This window comes from Erythrolamprus reginae, chromosome Z (assembly GCF_031021105.1).
Source record: "Erythrolamprus reginae isolate rEryReg1 chromosome Z, rEryReg1.hap1, whole genome shotgun sequence".
NCBI lineage: Eukaryota > Metazoa > Chordata > Lepidosauria > Squamata > Dipsadidae > Erythrolamprus > Erythrolamprus reginae.
In genome coordinates this window covers 87,228,014-87,247,951 of record NC_091963.1, presented here as the reverse complement: position 1 = coordinate 87,247,951, position 19,938 = coordinate 87,228,014, and the positions used below count along the sequence as shown (strand labels likewise).

The 19,938-nt window shown below is 42.5% G+C and overlaps 2 protein-coding genes across 3 annotated transcripts in view; one reads left to right on the top strand and one right to left on the bottom strand.

Annotated features, from left to right (window-relative positions):
• SEC61B (SEC61 translocon subunit beta) overlaps positions 1-19,938 on the top strand; it is a 1,118,247-nt gene that overhangs the window by 637,844 nt on the left and 460,465 nt on the right. The gene's annotated exons all lie outside the window — the stretch shown is intronic.
• ERP44 (endoplasmic reticulum protein 44) overlaps positions 1-19,938 on the bottom strand; it is a 139,388-nt gene that overhangs the window by 102,779 nt on the left and 16,671 nt on the right. For both annotated transcript variants that reach the window (XM_070727787.1, XM_070727786.1), the window contains 2 exons: positions 13,607-13,646; positions 12,211-12,326 (listed from right to left, as the gene is read on the bottom strand). In XM_070727787.1, the coding sequence (XP_070583888.1) occupies positions 12,211-12,326; positions 13,607-13,646 (156 nt within the window). The remainder of the gene's footprint in view (positions 1-12,210; positions 12,327-13,606; positions 13,647-19,938) is intronic.

The window sequence follows — 19,938 nt, the reverse complement described above, 5'->3', positions numbered from 1 at the left end:
GGTTTTTAAAAGTATACATGGTTGTAAAAAGTATTCTGCTACACTGGAATTTTATTAAACAATATAATACTACACCATTTGGTTCAGAATGCTTTTTTCTTTGTTTTCCTCCTCTAAAATCTAGGTGCATCTTACACATCAGTGCGTCTTATACACTGAAAAATATGGTACATAGAATCTTTAATGTAGCATGGATGCAACTAAATGTCTTTCCTTTTTTTATTAGAATTTTTTATTTACAAATATAAATACAAAAAACAATACAAAGACAATACTCACGGAAAAAAAAGACAATACATCGATTAAAGTACACATAATAAAATATGGCAAGTCTGTATAATAATCTGAACTAAGTATATTCTCTTTAGCCAGGTTATAGCTAACTTTAAAATTCTATATAACTTGTAAAATTTAGAAAAAATGAAAAAAGTATATGTAACATGAGAAACAAATAGTAGTCTTAATTAATAATTAATAACTTTATCTTATATATTCCAATAGGCTTTCACCAGGTATGATTATTATTTACATAGTCAAGTGATTTACAGCATACTTAGCGAGTTTTATTCCTATTTTTGAGCCAATAATAGAATAAGGTCCTGCAATCATAAAATTATGTTTCCTCGTTACCTTTCTAGAGTCAATTTGGTCATTTCTGCACATTGTATAATTTTTTCTAATACTAATTCTTCTTGTGCGATTTCTTCCTTTTTCCATGTTTGGGCAAAGGCTAATCTTGTCGCAGTGGTAATATGAATAATCAAGTATATATATAATTTTTATTTAAATGTGGGCGAATGATTCCTAATAAAAAGCATTGGGGCGTTTTGTCTAAATTTACCTCTAAAATTTCATCAATCCATTTCCCAATTTTTTTCCCAGAAGAGCTGAGCTTTTTCACATTGCCACCATAGGTGGTAATATGATCCATAATCTTTTTGGCACTTCCAGCAAAGGGGTGATAAATTTTTGTTAACTTTAGCTAATTTGGCAGGACTTATATGCCACCTATAATACATTTTAATTAAATTTTCTTTATAGGATGTTGCCAAGGTTAGCCTATAGTTCCTGCTCCATATTAGTTGCCATTCTTCCATTTTTATCTCAGACTTGAAATTTAGGTTCCATTTGTCTATGTTGATTTTTATTTCAGATAGATTTGTTTTATTGATTAATAAACAACCGTAGAGTTTTTTTATTAATTTTTCTTGCGAACCCAATAATATTTTGTTTAATGGTTTTTCTTTCTCGATACGTGATGGGTTTTTTTGTCTTTAGTGAATCTTGTTTGAATCTGCAGGTATTCCCACCATTCTATATTAAAGCCTTCAGCTTCCATTTCTAATCTTGTTTTTATTTCTCCATTAGTTTTGGTTAGGCTTTTATATTTTATGCTTGGTATGTATGTGCTGTTTGGTTTTAAATGATGGGGTTTTATATGTTTTTTTTTCCTGTTTTAATATTAGATTTGCTCCACTGTAACATTGTTTTTATTATTGTTATGAGCTGACTCGAGTCTTCGGACATGGACGGCATACAAATCTAATACATTATTATTATTATTATTATTATTATTAATTATATCTTTATATCTGATTATGCTGCTTCTCTTTCTCAAATTTGGGTGAATGAGAGCATCTAATAGAGTATACCAGGTCGGGATCCCTTTATAGAATTTTTTTATTTTTAGCCAAACTGTGAGCAGAGATTTCCTTATGACATGGTTAGTAAAGTATTTATGAATTTTGGGTTTATTTTCCCATAAATAAAAATACCAGCCAGATTGGAGGTCGTGACCTTCTAAGATGAGTAGTCTTTTCTTAGATAGTTGTATCCAATCCTGAACCCCGACAAGAATTGAGGCATGATAATATTCTTTCCAATTTGGTAATGCCAATCCTCCATCCTCTTTTTTATCTTGCATATATTTTAAACAGATCCTAGGATGTTTATTTTGCCAGATAAATTTATTTATTATGTCATTTATTTTTTTGAAGAAATCTTGGGTTAGATAAATGGGAATTGTTTGGAAGAGAAAATTTATTTTTGGTAGAATGTTCTTTTTGATTTTAGCTATCCTTCCAAGAAGAGAAAGTTGTAATTTGTCCCTTTTCTCTATATCTTTTTATTTTATTTATCAGTTTGTCATAATTATCCTCTTTCAGGCTTGAAACCCCCGCTGTTATATCAATCCCTAAGTATTAAATCTTTTTAGTTATTTGAATATTTAATTTTGTGGCAAGATTTGCTTTTTGCATATTATTCATGATTTTACTATCATTTTAGTTTTGAGTTTGTTGATTTTTAAACCTGCCACTTTGCCAAATTCTTCTAATGCTTCTAATAGTTTTGGTCCTGATTCAATCGGTTCTTCTAATATAAAAACCAGATCGTCGGCAAAGGCCTGGAGCTTGTATGTCTCTTTTTTGCATCTTAGCCCTATTATTTCTTCGTTGTTCCTAATAATTCTGGTTAAAACTTCTAAAGTCAAAATAAAGAGGAGAGGGGACAATGGACACCCTTGTCTCGTACCTTTTTGGATGTTAATTTTGGACGAAACATTGTCAAACGCCTTCTGGGCGTCTAAAAAAATTAAAGCTGTTTGTTTTTCATTATGAAATTTGTAATATTCAAGGACATTTAGTATAATTCTTATATTGTTTTTTAATTGTCTACCGGGGAGGAATCCATTGTGATCAGGATGTATAAATTGGTTTAGATATCCTTTAAATCTGTTTGCAAGAATAGAGCTAAAGATTTTATAGTCCACATTTAAGAGGGAGATGGGACGATAATTGGCAATATCAGATGAGTCGGTGTCTTTTTTGGCTATTAATGCTACATTAGCATCTTTCCAAGAAGATGGAATTTTGCCTTCTTCTAGGACGTCATTATAGAGCTCGAGAAGTGTTTCTTCTGCTTCTTTTGGAAGATCTTTATATAATTCAATCGGAAGGCCATCTGGCCCTGGAGCTTTATTATTTTTTTGTCTTTTAATTGTTTCTTTTAGTTCAGTCATTGTAATCTTTTTGTTTAATAGCTCTTTTGTATCAGTTGGAATTTTGGGAAGGTTTGCTCGGGTAAATATATGTTGTATAATTAATTCCTGGATCTCATTATATGAGTCTTGATTTTTGTATAATTTGCTATAAAAATCGCTAGCAATCTGTTTTTTTCCCCCCTAGCTCATGGCATACCTCTCCACCATGTTTTAAGAAAGTTAATCCATTTTTTTCCTTTTGTTTTTTAAGTTTATTTGCTAGCCACTTGCTAGGTTTATTAGCATTTTCAAAGTAGTATTGTTTACTATTTTTAATCTGTTGCGCTAATTTTTCATTTTCAATCAAATTTAGTATCTGTTGTTTTAGTTCGAAATTCTGAGGTTGTTTTTGGAGTTCTTCCTCTAATTTCTTGTATTCGTCTTCCAATTTATCAATTTCTGAACTTTTCATTTTATGTTCTTTGGCCATGTAAGAGATTGCTATGCCTCTAATTACCACCTTGGCCGTATCCCATAGGTTTTGCAAATTGGTATGTTCTTTAATATTTTCCTGGAAAAATAGTTTTAGTTCTTTTTCCAATTTTTGTTTGAAAACTTCTTGTTTTAGAATTGACGGTTTGCATGTCCATTTGCTTTTTAACTTTCCAGGTTAGTTTTAGTGCATTGTGGTCCGAAGCTAGATTAGTTTCTATCTCAATAGTTTCAATTTGGATATTTATTTCAACTGTAGTCCAAAACATGTCAAGCCTCAACCATGATTTATGTCCATTAGAATAATATGTAAATTTTTTAACTTGAGGGTTTCTTTCTCTCCAGGTATCTTTGAGTTTAAATTCTTTAATTATTCTAAAAAGGAAATTGGTAAGGTTTTTTCCCTTTGTTTTTGTAATCCACCGTTTTTATAGTCATATTCTCTATTAATTATTCCGTTGAAATCTCCCTTCAGACATATATTTTCTTTTGCGAATTATCTAATTTTATTTTGCAATTTTAAATAAAATTTCTCTTGGCCTTTGTTAGGCACGTATACATTAACCAGAGTTATAGCTTCCTGATTTTTTGGAATTTCCACAATTAATCTCCTCCCGTCTGTATCCTTGTATATTAATGTTGCCTTAATATTTATATTTATATAGAAGATCATTCCTCTTTTTTTTTCTTGGGCTAGTGATGTAAATAAATTTCCGAATTTAATTTTTTTGAGAAGATGTTCAAATTTCTCTTTAATGTGGACCTCCTGTAGAGCCATTATATCTAAATTATTTTTAGTTAATTTGTTTAAAAAAATTGTTTCTCTTTTTGGGTGCATTTAATCCGTTTATATTTGCAGAGTATATGTCAATCTCTAGGTTGATTTCTCCCTGCTGCACGAATGCCAGCAACCAGTTAGGTCCCACAGAGTGGGTCTTCTCCGGGTCCTGTCAACTAAACAATGTTGCTTGGCGGGACCCAGGGAAAGAGCCTTCTCTGTGGTGGCCCCGGCCCTCTGGAACCAACTCCCCCCAGAGATTAGAATTGCTCCCACCCTCCTTGCCTTTTGTAAGCTTCTTAAAACCCACCTCTGCCGCCAAGCATGGGGGAATTGAGATACTCTTTTTCCCTAGGCCTTTACAATTTTATGCATGGTATGTCTGTATGTATGTTTGGTTTTACAGTAAGGGTTTTTAACTGTTTTAATATTGGATTGTCATATGCTGTTTACTACTGTTGTTAGACGCCCAGAGTCTACGGAGAGGGGTGGCATACAAATCCAATAAAATAAAATAAAATCAAGTCGCGCCCCAAGCCAGGAGGCGGAGGAGGAGAAAGCCGGAGAGGGGGCGGATCGGGCAGGCGGGCGGCAGCGCCATGAGGCCAGGGGCGTGAGGGGGTTGGAGGCACCGTGGGGAGGCAGGGACAGCTACGGCTCCCTTTCCTTCCACCCATGTCTACTGATGATGCCTCCCTGCCCCTGCCCCCCTCCGCGGGCTGGCAGGGGGATGGGGAGTGCGCACCCGTGGAAAAGGGTGCGCGGGGGGGGTATTTTGGGCCCCACGCGTGTGCACGCGCGCAGCTTACAGTGAACTATCAATGATATACAAGACCTGCATACAACATCAGATGACCAGAACTAACAATTCTTAACATAAATTAGGAACAAATCTCTAAAACATCGATACGTAGATAAAAATGATAAAATTCGTAAACCAAATGTATACTAATTTTCATTACTAAAATGAATTAGAATCTCGACATGATTACCAAAAAAAAAAAAATGGAATGAAAAAGCACTCCAATTACATCTTCAGATCTGAGGTCATAGTGAACCGTGATACCAGCCATGTAGCTGGTTCCTCTTCCACATCTCCTGTCCTTTCTTTTCCTTTTTCCATTCTGCATCTTTCTTTGCACTACCACTTTTCTTCTACCCCCTTCCCAATACCTCTTTTCCTTATCATTTACCCCCTCTTTCTTTTTTTTCTTTCTTGATTATCTCTATGATTGTTATATTATGTTATATGATTTGACTGTACTAATTTTTGTGCTATGTACTGTTGATTTACTTTGTGTTCTTTTCTTTCTTTTCTCTTATTATTTTAAAACATAATAAAGATTATTTTATAAAAAGAAAAAAGAAAGTGAGAGAAATGAGAAGAAACAAATGAGAGAGACCTGGAGGGAGAGAATGAGAGAGGAAAAAGAGAGAGAGAGAAGTATTGAGAAAGAAAAAAAAGGGAAAGAGAGGGAGGGAAAGAGAGAAGTAGAGAGGAAGGAAGGAAGGAAGGAGAAATGAAGGGGAAAAGGAAGGAAGGAAGGAAGGAAGGAAGGAAGGAGAAAGAATGAAATGAATGGAGGGATGGAGGAAGGACATTTTGGGGGGGGGGCGGTAAATTTTTTTTTATTTTTCTCTCCACATACATTCGAAGTATACAGTGTGCCATCTAATTTTCCATGAATAAAATGGGGTATTTTGTTAGTATCTAATATCAATCATCAAAAAAGTTGCAATTTCCCCCCCCTAATTTTGTCATCCAGTTACATGTATTTTCTTTTAATTTAATTCCCTCCTTAATGTTCAAGGCTCGCCTTGAAGGGACATAAACAGTACCGGTACACAGTACAGGTTCCACCAGAAATCTGATGATACCAAAGGGTTCCCCTGAAGAAAAAAGTAGACAGTAAACACAGGGTTAACCAAAATAGACTTATATATAAGAAAAACCGTCACCTCTACAGAAATACAGCACAACAATAATGAAAATCATATTGACTGCATTTCAGTTTTTTAAATAATTATTGCATTGGTATACTATAGTATACTATGCTTGATCATAAACAAATGAAAAATGAAATTAAAAATTAATGTTTATTTATTTATTTTGCTCAGGAACCCCCCCCCCCCCCGGCTGTGTGCAATTATGTTCACTTTATATAGAGATTAGGCTGTAAATTCCAAATTTTTTGAATACCTATTGCATTGGTATACTATGGTATACTATGCTTGATCATAAACAAATGAAAAATTAAACTAAAATTGTTTATTTATTTTGCTCAGAAAAGCCCCCTCCCCCCGGCTGTGTGCAATTATGTTCACTTTATATATAGATTAGGCTGCAAGTTCCAAATTATATCCGTTTTTAGAATAGATTTCTTGCATATGACTAATTGTTTGGTTATCATGTTCCTCTTCATATTCCACTTGTATAACAATCATAGGCTGCATCTGTATGTGTGTGATGGGGCCCTGAAACAGACCCTGTTCAAATCTGTACTCAATGCTCATCCACGCAATCAATATACCACAGCAGTGATACATTGATTTATTGATTGCATGGATGATATGATGTGTTATGTGATATCTGATATGATATGTGATCATATATGATGTGATATGTGATGATATGATATGTGCAATGGTATATATTAGCTTGCTTCATGGCACAGTAATCCAAAATGACTTTACAATATGCACCCTGTTGAAAAATGAGATGAAGTACATAGAAAAGTAAGTACATGACACCATAGTTCCCTCTAAGCTGAGCAGTGAGCAATCGCTCACTTAAAAATCATCATCAACTCAGAGTTTTTCAAACCTGCCCAGAAGCCGAGAGGGAAAGAGTGAGAGGGAAGGAGAGAGAGAGGAAGAGAGAGAAACAGATAGAAAAAAGAGAGGAAGGAAAAGAGAAAGAAAAAGAAAGGGAGTAAGGAAGAGAGAAAGAAAATCAAAATCTAGTTTGAAACTAGCTCAACTATTTAAGTGGCATTTTGATATTGATAGAGTTGCCCTATTATGAGCTCACTGTTATAGACACACAGTACAGTATTTTATTTTGAAATTCTCTGAGGCAAAACAGGGTGGGTTTTTTATTTGTTTGTTTGTTTGTTTGTTTATTTAATATTTCCGTGCCTCCCAGTCCCGAAGGGACTGCCGCTCAGACACTATACTTTTCTCCCCCCCCCCCCCCAAATTAGAGGGAACACTGCATGACACCCAGACAACTAATTTTATGAAAGAAATCCATTGTACTAAAAACAAGGATGTAATTTGGAACTTGCAGCCTGGTCTATATATAAAGTGAACACATTGCACACAGCAGGGGGGGGGGGTGCTTTTCAGAGCAAAATATATAAAGAAACATTAATTTTTAATTTCATTTTTCATTTGTTTATGATCAAGTATAGTATGGGCATACCAATGCAATAGGTAATTAAAAAAAAATACAGTATCTAAAATCAACCTTTTTCTTAGTCCGGGTCAAATAGACCCAGGAACAGAACAAGTGTATAGTCATTGCACCCAGCAAAAACTTAGCAACCCCCCAAAAAAATACTCATAGAAAGAACCCCTCAAATGAGGCAAAATTATGTAATTTCAAGTTTCAGATATGCAGGGAAAGTTTTTTACAGGGTCTCAAACTTCATTTCAGGTCATATACGACCCGGACAGAACAGCAGTGGGGGTGGGGGAAATGACATTGTCATAGGTCTATACCAGAGGTCTGAAAACCACGGTTCATGTGCCGCATGTGACTCTTTGGGCCTTAGAGTGCGGTTCTGCTGGTGCCCGCGTTATTACTGCCAGCCCTGCTGCAAGACAGCTCCCGGGTCTCATGATCCTTGGTGGGAAAAAGCGCAAAAAGAGATACAAATTGCGTCTGAGTCGCCTTCTATTTGGTGGCTGCTGAGTGCAGGCAACACCCCTTTAACTGTGGCTGCTGAAGGAGAGAGACTGATCGGAAAAGAGCTCTGACTTTGAGTGCTAATTCTTTAAGTACGCTGAGCTTCTGCCTCTTGCCTCTGTCTCCTTTCCGAAGCTGAGAAAGTTTTTTGCAATTTGCAAAGCAACCTCAGCCCCCCACAGCCATCTGTCCGCCTGTGGGAGACCCCAGGGAGTGAGTAGAGCATAGCAGCTGCGGCTCAGCTTCCCCCCCCCCCCCCGCCTGCAACCAACAACTCTGAAGTTCTTGGGCTCCTCATTCGTGGTTATATCCTTCCTTGACTGGTGGTTGTTTTGGTTCTGAAATAAAGTGTAAGAGCCCCCATGTGTGACCCTCGATCACAATAATGCCTGTTACAAAAACATCTATTTAAATCTTGGGCTTCCTGGTTAGTGTTTATCCGACAATGAAAATGGCAGGGACTATCCCAGGCAATCAAAAACAAATTCAAGGGCACATTCACATAAAAGAGTTATTGTTTACCTCAGTTATTGACTAGATGGGACTATGCAACATCCTCTAAATTCATGCAACTTGATTCTGACCGCTGCTTTGCTTCCATCTGCTACAACAGTACTAAAATCTCTTACTGCATGCCTGACAACTAAACTCTCAGCAAACCTTACCAATCACACTAACTTGCAATTCTGCATTTTTAAGCTAACTGGAGCTTATTGGTTTACCTCCGCCTCCTTCCTTCCTAAAAGTAAATGCCAGTAAACAACCACGGGCTGAATCGCAAGCACCAGCCCATTAATGAGCCAGCTCAGCGGCAAATAATTGAACAGCCCAGGTGCAATGAACCAATTAAAGACATTTTGAGTCACATTATGTCAGGGGTAGGCAAAGTCTGCTCTTCTATGACATGTGGAATTCAACTCCCAGAATTCCTGAGAAAGCGTGATAGACTCAGGAATTCTGGGAGTTAAAGTCCACAAGTCATAGAAGAGCCAACTTTGCCTACCTCTGTATTATGTGAACATTTCTGCTCCATTCACATAAATAATTTTCAGGTTGTTTATTCTGCCACTTGTCCCTCTTACCACCCATCTCTTATTTTTCATCATATACTTAAAATGCAGAATAGTGTAGTTGTAAAACTATTTCAGAAACATGCTTGGTTTATTGTTTCAGCATTTCCTCTTCAAAATTAATGCTCAGGGAATCTTAATTAATAGACTCCTGCTTTTGCAGTGCTTGAATTGTTAGGGACCAATGAAAGTTCCTTGATTTTTCAGGAACACTTCTAATTAACCTCAATGCAAAAATCTATAGATCAAGTTTATCCCTTTAAAAGGTGATTTGGAAATAGTATCAGATTGTTATCTAATTAACTTTATTAACATTCTTTTGCCAAAGGGAATAAAATATCTAATTAAAGACAAAAATACTGGTAGACCTATGCCTCCTCTGAGAAAGATTTGTACGTTTTAGATAACAAACTTTTGGAAGCAAACAGTCCAAAAATGCCATTTTTAAAGTAATAGGCACAATACTAAGGAGCACTACAGTGTGCAAATCAGTTAGTTTCTTATGGGAGGTTTAGATCTTACACTATGCTAGAAAGAAACAATACTCTGGCTTAACATACAAATGAACATGCTGCATTTATTTTGCTGTATGATTTTGTTTTTCTTAAAATCATTTCCTAATATTGTTTCTTTCTCAACTGAAATTTGGTGCTCCCAGAGCATTGTACAGAGACCTAAAATAAATTTGGGTTACTTTTTAAATTGTTTTGTGGCTATGAAAAGGTCAGCTACAAAGTCTGCCACTAAGGACTTCAGTTTCCTAACTCAATCCTACTACTTTCCCTTCACTGCACTTACAAATAGAATAGAATAGAATAGAATTTTATTGGCCAAGTGTGATCGGACAAACAAGGAATTTGTCTTGGTGCATATGTTCTCAGCGTACATAAAAGAAAAAGATACATTTGTCAAGAATCATGTGGTACAACACTTAATGATTGTCATAGGGGTCAAATAAGCAATGACGAAACAATCAATATTAATAAAAATCTTAGGATACAAGCAACAAGTTAATCATACAGTCCCAAGTGGGAGGAGAAAGATGATAGGAATGATGAGAAAAACTAGTAGAATAGAAGTGCAGATTTAGTAAAAGGTCTGACAGTGTTGAGGGAATTATTTCTTTAGTAGAGTGATGGCGTTCGGGGGGAAAACTGTTCTTGTGTCTAGTTGTCTTGGTGTGCAGTGCTCTGTAGCGATGTTTTGAGGGTAGCAGTTGAAACAGTTTATGTCCAGGATGCGAGGGGTCAGTAAATATTTTCCCCGCCCTCTTTTTGACTCGTGCAGTATACAGGTTGGCAGCAATTGTTTTTTCTGCAGTTCTGATTATCCTCTGAAGTCTGTGTCGGTCCTGTTGGGTTGCAGCACCAAACCAGACAGTTACTGAGGTGCAGATGACAGACTCAATAATTCCCCTGTAGAACTGTATCAGCAGCTCCTTGGGCAGTTTGAGTTTCCTGAGTTGGCGCAGAAAGAACATTCTTTGTTGTACTTTTTTGATGATGTTTTTGATGTTAGGTGACCATTTTAGGTCTTGAGATATGATAGAACCTAGGAATTTGAAGGTCTCTAATGTTGATACTATGTTGGGTGGAAGGGTTTATCCTAAAGTCTACCACCATTTCTACGGTTTTGAGTGTGTTCAGTTCTAGATTGTTCTAAATAGGTGTTAGAACTACCATTGGAATCAGTGGGAACAACAACAGAGAAACTTAATCAAAGGAAACAAGTCCTTCACTGAGGTCATAGGCAAGCAGGGAGGGATTAACAAATATATAATCTATTGCCATAAAATGAATAAAACTTTTCCCAGATGAGGCAACATTTCTACCAATACAATTTAGCAAATTGAAAATAAATCCAGATAAAATATAAGAATCTTGGAACAATTTTGAAAATTGACAAAAATGTGTTTCCTACAAATTAAAAAAGACTTAGAAACTTAATATTTGAAAAATTGATGCACTTACTGCCATTCAGCTCCTTATGTTAAGATTGGCTGGTTGGGGGGGCTGCTATTTCCTGCAGGTTGATTTAGCTCAGGAGTCTCCAAACTTTGCAAATGTAAGACTTGTTCACTGGCTGGAGAATTCTGGGAATTGAAGTCCACAAGTCTTAAAGTCGCCAAGTTTGGAGACCCTTGCCTTAAACAAAGCACACATTTTTACCATTTTTGTATTCTTATGATTGAACAGTAAAAAGTGGAAACTAATTCTTAATAGTTCTTAAGGTGTGGTTAATATTAAACATATGCAGAAATAATCTTTTGCATCTCCTTCCACAGTAGTAATTATTTGTAGTGAACATAATTTTACAACATTTTATACAGCCTATTTAATGGGTCATAGAGGAAAGTATAACACTCCTTATTTTTCTCTGTGATCTTTGGAATGTTTGGAATGAATATAATTTCACGTAAGCAGTTAGGAAAAAGGATGTATTTATATTTCCTGCAGACACTGGAGTTGCATAAAGAAAGATGCTATTTATATTGTAAATACAATTTGTTCTAGAATTAATAATTCTACATGCTGATTATTAGCCACATTGAAAAAACTAAAATACAATTTTAGTAGCTTGCCAACACAAGTGGAATCCTAATATTGGAAAAAAATAACTAAATAATGTGATTGTTGATTACAGTTCAATAGGAAATGAGGAAGTCATTAAAAGTTAAAAATATGTAATTTTTAATTCATTATGATAAACAAAGTAGACTGACTTAGTTATAGGGGTAATAGATGCACCATTGGAAGACCTGAAACACCAAATTAGGGACCAATTGTTGCAGAGAAAAATCTATATATTTGCTTGCTTTAAAAAAAAATCATATTTATGGCACATAATCACTTTTTAAAATCATCAACATATCTTTGTTCAGTAACTTGCTGCAAGATCTTAGATTATTCCAATAACATCTACTTTTTTCCCCCAACCAGATATTTAAAACATAAACAAATTTTTAAAGCAGTTTACTTACAGAACTGATCACAATCTACTCTGGCAAATACAACTTGACTCTTATCCGGAAAATCTTCTTTAATTACATTAGAAGCTTCCTCAAATATAGGGTGCAGCATTTGACTAAATCGGCACCTATTGAATGGAAGGATACAAAATAAGAGACATTTTCTAAAAATAAGTTATTAGAGGATTTCACATTGTAGTATCACACAGAATTACTGAAAGCAAATGCTTTGCTGTACACTACACAGAAATTTCTTTACCCAGAGAAATGAATGAATCAAGGTAATTTGACCAGAATACATACGGGAACACCTTCTGCCGCACAAATCCCAGCGACTGATTAGGTCCCACAGAGTTGGCCTTCTCCGGATCCCGTCGACAAAACAATGTCGTCTGGTGGGACCCAGGGGAAGAGCCTTCTCTGTGGTGGCCCCGACCCTCTGAAAACAACTCCCCCCCGGAGATTAGGACTGCCCCCACCCTCCTTGCCTTTTACAAACTCTTAAAAATCCACCTCTGCCGCCAGGCATGGGGAAATTGATTCCCCCTGGCCGTTTCGTTTTATGTATGGTTTGTTTGGGGTGTAGGACTGTTTTTATACTAAGGGTTTTAACTGTTCTTTTTAATCATTGGATTTGTACTTTGCTTTGCTGTTGTGAGCTGCTCTGAGTCTCCGGAGGGGGGCGGCATACAAATCTAATAAATAATAATCATAAATAATAATCATAAATAATTTGAATATCTTCCTAATCTTTGAGGGTTTCTCTCTCTTGGCAATAAGAAAGAAGGGGGGAAAGTCACTATGTTTTATGAAATAATTTATGAAGAATAAAGTATAATTAGAATATAGTATACCAGTGATGGTGAACATGCGTGAGTGCTCACACCCATAATTCAGTGCCTGAGGAGGGCGAAAATATTTTCCCCCACCCCCCAGGAGGCCCTATGGAAGCAGAAAACATCCTGTTTCCCAACTTCTGATGGGCCCAGGGCTTGAGTTTTGCCTTCCCCAAGATTCAAATGCTTCCCTGGAGCCGGAGGAGGGTAAAAGCACCCTCCCCCATCCCCCTGGAGGCTCTCTGGAAACCAAAAATGCCCTCTCAGAGCCTCTGTGCGAGTCAAAAATCAGCAGGCTGGCACAAACATGCACTTTGGAGTTGAGCTAGGGCAATGGCTCATATGCCAACAGATATGGCTCCCTGTGCCACCTGTGGCACCCATGCCATAGGTTGGCCATCACTGCAATACCCCTTTAAAGAATACTGATAAGAATAAGTATGATTATATATTTAGTTTGAAAAACACTAGATGTATATTTCAAAATTTTTGTTTATCTTTGATTTTTAAAAGCAGAAAATAATCCAAATGTTGCTATTAATAAAAATATATGATTGTATAGAAATACTTACCAATCAGCATAAAAATTGACTAATGCAATATCTGCATTATCTGGAAAAAAGAAAAAATAATGTTTGTGACATCACAAAGGCAACACATAAAATATTAAATCAACAGTATAGAAAAAGAATAATGAAATTATCATTTTCCGAAGGACAGCAAGCACCATTTGGATAAATCAGAATTCATAAAAATTAATATTGTGTCTATTACAGATTACTAGAATCATTAGATTAATTGAATTTAAACTAATTACTTAAACTACAGTTGTTTTGTTCTGTATCTTTTTTGATGGAAAGTTGAGAGAGCAAAGAATGAAAGAGAGCAAAATAGCTTTGCCTATTAAAAATAGTTTTTGCTGTCCTTCATAGGAGCATGTATTTGAAGTGGTAACTTGCCCTTGCCTTGTTTTCAGTTTCTGGTGAATTTACTTGATTCTGAACTTTATTAATCCTGTCTTCTGTGAAAGAGCAAAATCTACAATTCTTTTGTTCTAATAAGTTGCTTTGTGTTTTGAAAGATTAAATTTGAGCTTTGAGGAATTTAATTTTCTTTGTTATGGTGATTTTATCCAGATTTCTTTATTTTACCCTGATTGATCTGGGAAATAAAACGTTTGTAACTGCACAATACTCAATATGGCAACTATTTTTTGAGAACATCCACACTAACCTTCCAAATTTTCAAACATAGACTTTCACACTCCAAAGTTAAGAATTACACTAACCCCAAATTTCCTGTGAAGATTTTTAGGATCTTTGCTGCACTTTCATATGACTACAAGCAGAGAGCTATCATAGTAAATTGGATTAATATTCATTTAGGGTTTTTTGAACCAAGTCACAGGGCATAAAAATAAAACTTTATACATACATACATACATACAGACATACATACATACATACATACATACATACATACATTTACATATTTTTGCTGATAGGTGAAAAGGAAGGGAGCCTAGTATAGATCTATTTCGATTTTGTTATGGTCTCGTCAGCTAGACATACCCTTATCGGGATTTGAACCTGTAGCATGCTGCATGCAAGGCAGAATATTAACCTCTGTGCTACAGCTCGCCTCCGAATCAGCTTTTATCAGGGAAGAGCCATATGGTTGATTTTCTGTCGAAATCACCCTGATATTCCCAAATAAGGGAGGAAGCAACGCTGCTTTCCTTTTGCTTCTCGGGACCATGCAGGGGCCATTCCAAGGCAGATTTTTTTTTTTATAGTTGACAACTGTAATTTTACATGGTTACATATTTTTGCTGATAAGTGAAAAGAAAGAGAGCTTAGTATAGATCTATTTCGACCTTGTTATGATTTCATTAGCCAGACATAATCTTACTGGGATTTGAACTTGTAGCGTTCTGCATGCAAGGCAGGATATTAATCTGTGAGCTACAGGCTCACCTCTGAATCAGCTTTTACCAGAGAAGAGCATCAGCCAGGCATATCCTTATTAGCTCAGTGATTGATTTTCAACAGAAAACCAATATATGGCTCTTCCCTGGTAAAAGCTGATTCGGAGGAGAGCCTACAGCTCAAAGATTAATGTCCTGCCTTGATTGCAGAATGCTACAGGTTCAAATCCCAGTAAAGGTATATCTGGCTGATGAGACCATAGCAAGGTTGAAACAGATCTATACTAGGCTCCCTTTCTTTTCATTTATCAGTTTCCCATAGGAAACAATGTAAGGTCAATTAATCCGTGCAACAACAAAAAAACCCCCGCAAAAAACCGCTGCCGCCCGGCTGTCACCTTTTAAAACAGCCGGGGAGGGGGGGGCCTTCCCAGCAGCCTCCCGAACCCTGCGAAGTGACATGGAGGAATGGGAATTCCTCCAAGTCACTTCGCCACTCCTCTCCTGGCTAAACCGTGCGGCAGGAGATAGGCTTTGAGTTTTTGGCTGGGGGGAAGGTGAAGCGCTGGGGTGGGGTGGCCGGACCTCCTGCCTCCTCCCCCAGCCAAAACCCCAAATGTCTCCACTGTAGCAGCTGCTGCAAAAGGCTTCCCCGCCACTCTGTCCCACCCATCGCCCGTATCCAACAGAAGCTGCCACCCGAGCGGGAGGCGAAGCACTGGGGTGGGGGGGCTGTCGGGACACCCCCCACCCTAGCACTTGAATCCCGCCGGCCAAGAGCACTCGGGCAGCAGCTTCTGCCAGACACGGGCAATGAGCGGGACAGAATGGCGGGGAAAATCAGGAGGCTCCTTTGGCGGCTGGGAGCTGCCTGGCTTTGTGATTTTGGCTGGGGGGGGGGAGTTAGGAAGGTCCTACTTCTCCCCCCCCCAGCCAAAAACTCAAAGCCTATTTGCTGGATACGGGCGATGGGTGGGACAGAGCAGCGGGGAAGCCTCTTGCAGCAGCTGCCACAGCCACTGGCTTCCGCGCCGCTCGTCCCACCCATCGTCCGTATCCAGCAGAAGCTGCTGCCCGAGTGCTCTTGGCCGGCGGGATTCAAAAGTGCTGGGGTGGGGGGGCTGTCGGGACACCCCCCACCCCAGCACTTTGAATCCTGCCGGCCAAGAGCATTCGGGCAGCAGCTTCTGCCAGGATTCAAAGTGCTCCGCCCCCCTCCCAGCCTCCGGGCCGCCGCTCGGCTGTCATTTTGTGGAGAAGCGAGAAGCGGAGGAAGAGCTGGATGCTGGAGGTGGCGGAGGAAGGCGAATGCGGCCCGGAGGCTTCTCACTTCTCTACAAAATGATAGGGAGGAGGAGGGAGGCAGCTTTTACATTGATCCCTTTCTCTGGCCACTTAGCTCCTCCTCCGAAAGGAAAGCATGGAGGCTGCCTCTGTCCTCCTCCCATATTCCGCCCCCCTCCCAGCCTCCGGGCCGCCGCTTGGCTGTCATTTTGTAGAGAAGCGAGAAGCGGAGGAAGAGCTGGATGCTGGTGGTGGCGGAGGAAGGCGAATGCGGCCTGGAGGCTGGGAGGGGGGCGAAATATGGGGGGAGGAGAGAGGCAGCCTCCACGCTTTCCTTTCGGAGGAGGAGCTAAGTGGCCAGAGAAAGGGATCAATGTAAAAGCTGCCTCCCTCCTCCTCCCTGTCATTTTGTAGAGAAGCGAGAAGCGGAGGAGGAGCTGGATGCTTGTGGTGGCGGAGGAAGGCGAATGCGGCCCGGAGGCTGGGAGGGAGGTGGAATACGGGAGGAGGAGGGAGGCAGCGTCCACGCTTTTCTTTCGGAGGAGCTAATTGGCCAAAGACGTTCCCAGCCCAGCGGCGCTTTTACATTGATCCCTTTCTCTGGCCACTTAGCTCCTACGCCGAAAGAAAAGCGTGGACGCTGCCTCCCTCCTCCTCCCGTATTCCGCCTCCCTCCCAGCCTCCGGGCCGCATTCGCCTTCCTCCGCCACCACCAGCATCCAGCTCCTCCTCCTCTTCTCGCTTCTCTAAAAAATGACAGCCGTGCGGCGGCACCGGTGCATGGAAGAGGTCCGTGGGAGAACTGGGGGGAGCCACAGCCACCGCCCCGTGGAAGGGACCTGGCTGGGAAGCTACCGAAGGTGATCTTTGCGGGCCCCCCCAGGAGAGCAAGCAGCAGGCGCCGCCTCCAGCCTCCGTGCCGCCGCCCAGCTGTCATCTTGTAAAGAAGCGAGAAGAGGAGGAGCTGGATGCCGCTGGCGGTGGAGGAAGGCGAATGTGGCTGGGGGAAAGGCAGGCGGTCCAGCGCTTCACCTGCCTCCCAGCCAAAAGGCAAAGCCGCGCAGCTCCACAGCTGCCGAAGAACTGCCTCCTGCCTGCCCCCGCTCTTCTGCCGACCACAGGCGATGGGTGGGACAGAGGGGCGGGGTTAAGCCTCCTTCGGTGGCTGTGGAGCTGCAGGGCTTTGCCTTTTGGCTGGGAGGGCAGGCGAAGCGCCGGACCTCCTGCCTTTCCCCCAGCCAAAACCCCAAATGTCTCCGCCGCAGGAGGCACCCCCGCCCCTCGCCCCCACCCCTCACCCGTGGCCGGCAGAAGAGCGCTCTTGCCCGGCGGGAGGCAAAGTACTGGGGGGGGAGTTGCCAGGACACCCCCCACCCCAGCGCTTCATTCCCACGGGTGAGGGGCGGGGAGGATCGGGAGGCTAAGTCTCCTGCAGCAGGTGGTGTGGTGGGGACCTGCTGCCCGCGTGAGCCAGGAGGCATTCAGGGCGAAGTGCGTGGAGGGTTTGGCGTTTGGGTTCAGAAGGCTGCTCGGAAGCCTCCCGACTGTTTTAAAAAGTGACAGCCGGGCTATGGGGCTTCCCAGCATGCCTCATGGCTCATGCGGGCAGCAGCAGACCCCTTTTAGGTTTTCAGCTCGGGGGGAGGGAGTTAGGAAGATTCTCCTGCCCCCCCCAACCGAAAACCCAAATGGGGTCTGCTGCTGCCCGCGTGAGCCATGAGGCATGCTGGGAAGCCCCGCAGCCCGGCTGTCACTTTTTAAAACAGTCGGGAGTTTTCCGAGCAGCCTCCGAGAACCGAGAACCCAAAAGCCAAATCCTCCACGCACTTCGCCCTGAATGCCTCCTGGCTCACACGGGCAGCAGCAGACCCCCTTTGGGTTTTTGGCTCAGGGGGAAGGAGTTAGGAAGATCCTCCTCCCCCCCCCGAGCCAAAAACCCAAAGGGGGTCTGCTGCTGCCCGCGTGAGCCAGGAGGCATTCTGTGCGACGTGCGTGGAGGGTTTGGCGTTTGGGTTCTCGGTTCTCGGAGACTGCTCGGAAAACTCCCGGCTGTTTTAAAAAGTGACAGCCGGGCTGCGGGGCTTCCCAGCAAGCCCACGGTCAGTCAGCTGCGGGCGGGAGGAAAGCGAATGCCTCTTTGTTGCGCTGCCGCCAGCATGGCCTGGCTGGCAGCGGAAGATGTAACGGAGCCCACGGGGGATTCACCTTCCTCCCGCCCACAGCCGACTGACCGTGGGCTCCTTTCCGAGCTCGGAGAGCTTCCTGGCTTTCGTTCTTTTTGCATTCGCGAGCTTTCATGCCCAGGAAGCTCTCCGACAGGCGCTTAGCTCCTCCCATCCATCCAGAAGCCGAAAGGTTTGCCCTTTGTTCACCAGCCTCCACGTTTTTCTTTTGGCTTCGGGCTGGACAGGAGAAGCTAAGCAGTCGGAGACGTTGCCAGCCCAGAAGCAGGAGGCGCAGGATCAGGCCGGCGGCAGGCGCAGGGCGAGGCAGCAGGTCTGCATCCTGGGCGGGCGGGCGGGCAGCGGGTGAGGAGGTGCGGCCGGGCGGGGCGGGCCCGGCTCAGACTCCGGCTAGACCTCCAGCGAGGACGGGGCAGGCAGCGGATGGCCGCGGCGGCGATGGTGCGTCTGACTCAGGACTGGCGGCCCCCGACGCAGCGGGGAACATCGGCACGGGAGGCAGGAGAGGACCGGGCAACCGGAGCAGCAGCGCCGCCGCCATCGCCGCCATGCCCGGCTTGGCTTCCCTGGCCGCCACAGGCACCACGTGCTGCGATCTTCCGGGCCGGCGAGGCTCTGCGGCTCCAGTCACTGAGCCTCGCCGGCCCGGAACATCGCACCGTGCGTTGCCTGCGGCGGCCAGGGAAGCCAAGCCAGGTGTGGCGGCGACAGCGGCAGTGCTGCTGCTCACTTCACCCGGTCTTCTCCTGCCTCCGGCGCCGATGTTCCCTGCTGCATCGGGCGCTGCCAGCCCCGAGTCGGACGCACCATTGCTACCGCGCCCAGCCGCTGCCCGCCCTGTCCTAGCTGGAGCCTGAGCCGGGCCCGCTCGGTCGCGCCTCCTCGCCCGCCGCCCGCCCAGGATGCAGACCTGCTGTCTCTCCCCACGCCCGCCGCCGGCCCGATCCTGCGCCTCCTGCTTCCCCTCCCCAGCCAAAAATACAAAGGGGTCTGCCGCCGCCCCCGGAGCAATGGGAAGCTGAAGCCGCCGCCGGTTTCATACTCCCTTTGCTCCATGCTGCTCCGCCCTGCCTGTCATGCGGCGGCAGACCGTCTTTGTGTTTTTCGCTGTAAGGGGGGAGCAGGAGGACCTTCCTGACTCCCTCCCCCAGCGCCGGACCTCCTGCCCTCCCTCCCAGCCAAAAACCCAAAGCGGCCTCCCGAACGTTTTCCATCTTACGAACCTGCCGCCGCCGCCGAGAAGCCCCTCCGCCCGGCTGTCACCTTTAAAACAGCCGGGGGGCTTCCCAGCAGCCTCCCGAAGCCGAACGCCAAACCCGAACTTCCGGCTTCGGCATCGGGAGGCTGCTGGGAAGCCCCCCGGCTGTTTTAAAAGGTGACAGCTGGGCTGCCGGGCTGCGGGGCTTCCCAGCAGCCTCCCGAACGCCGAACCCGGCGTTCGTAAGACGAAAAAAGTTCGTAAGAAGAGGCAAAAATTTTCTGAACCCCGGGTTCGTATCTTGGGTTGTTC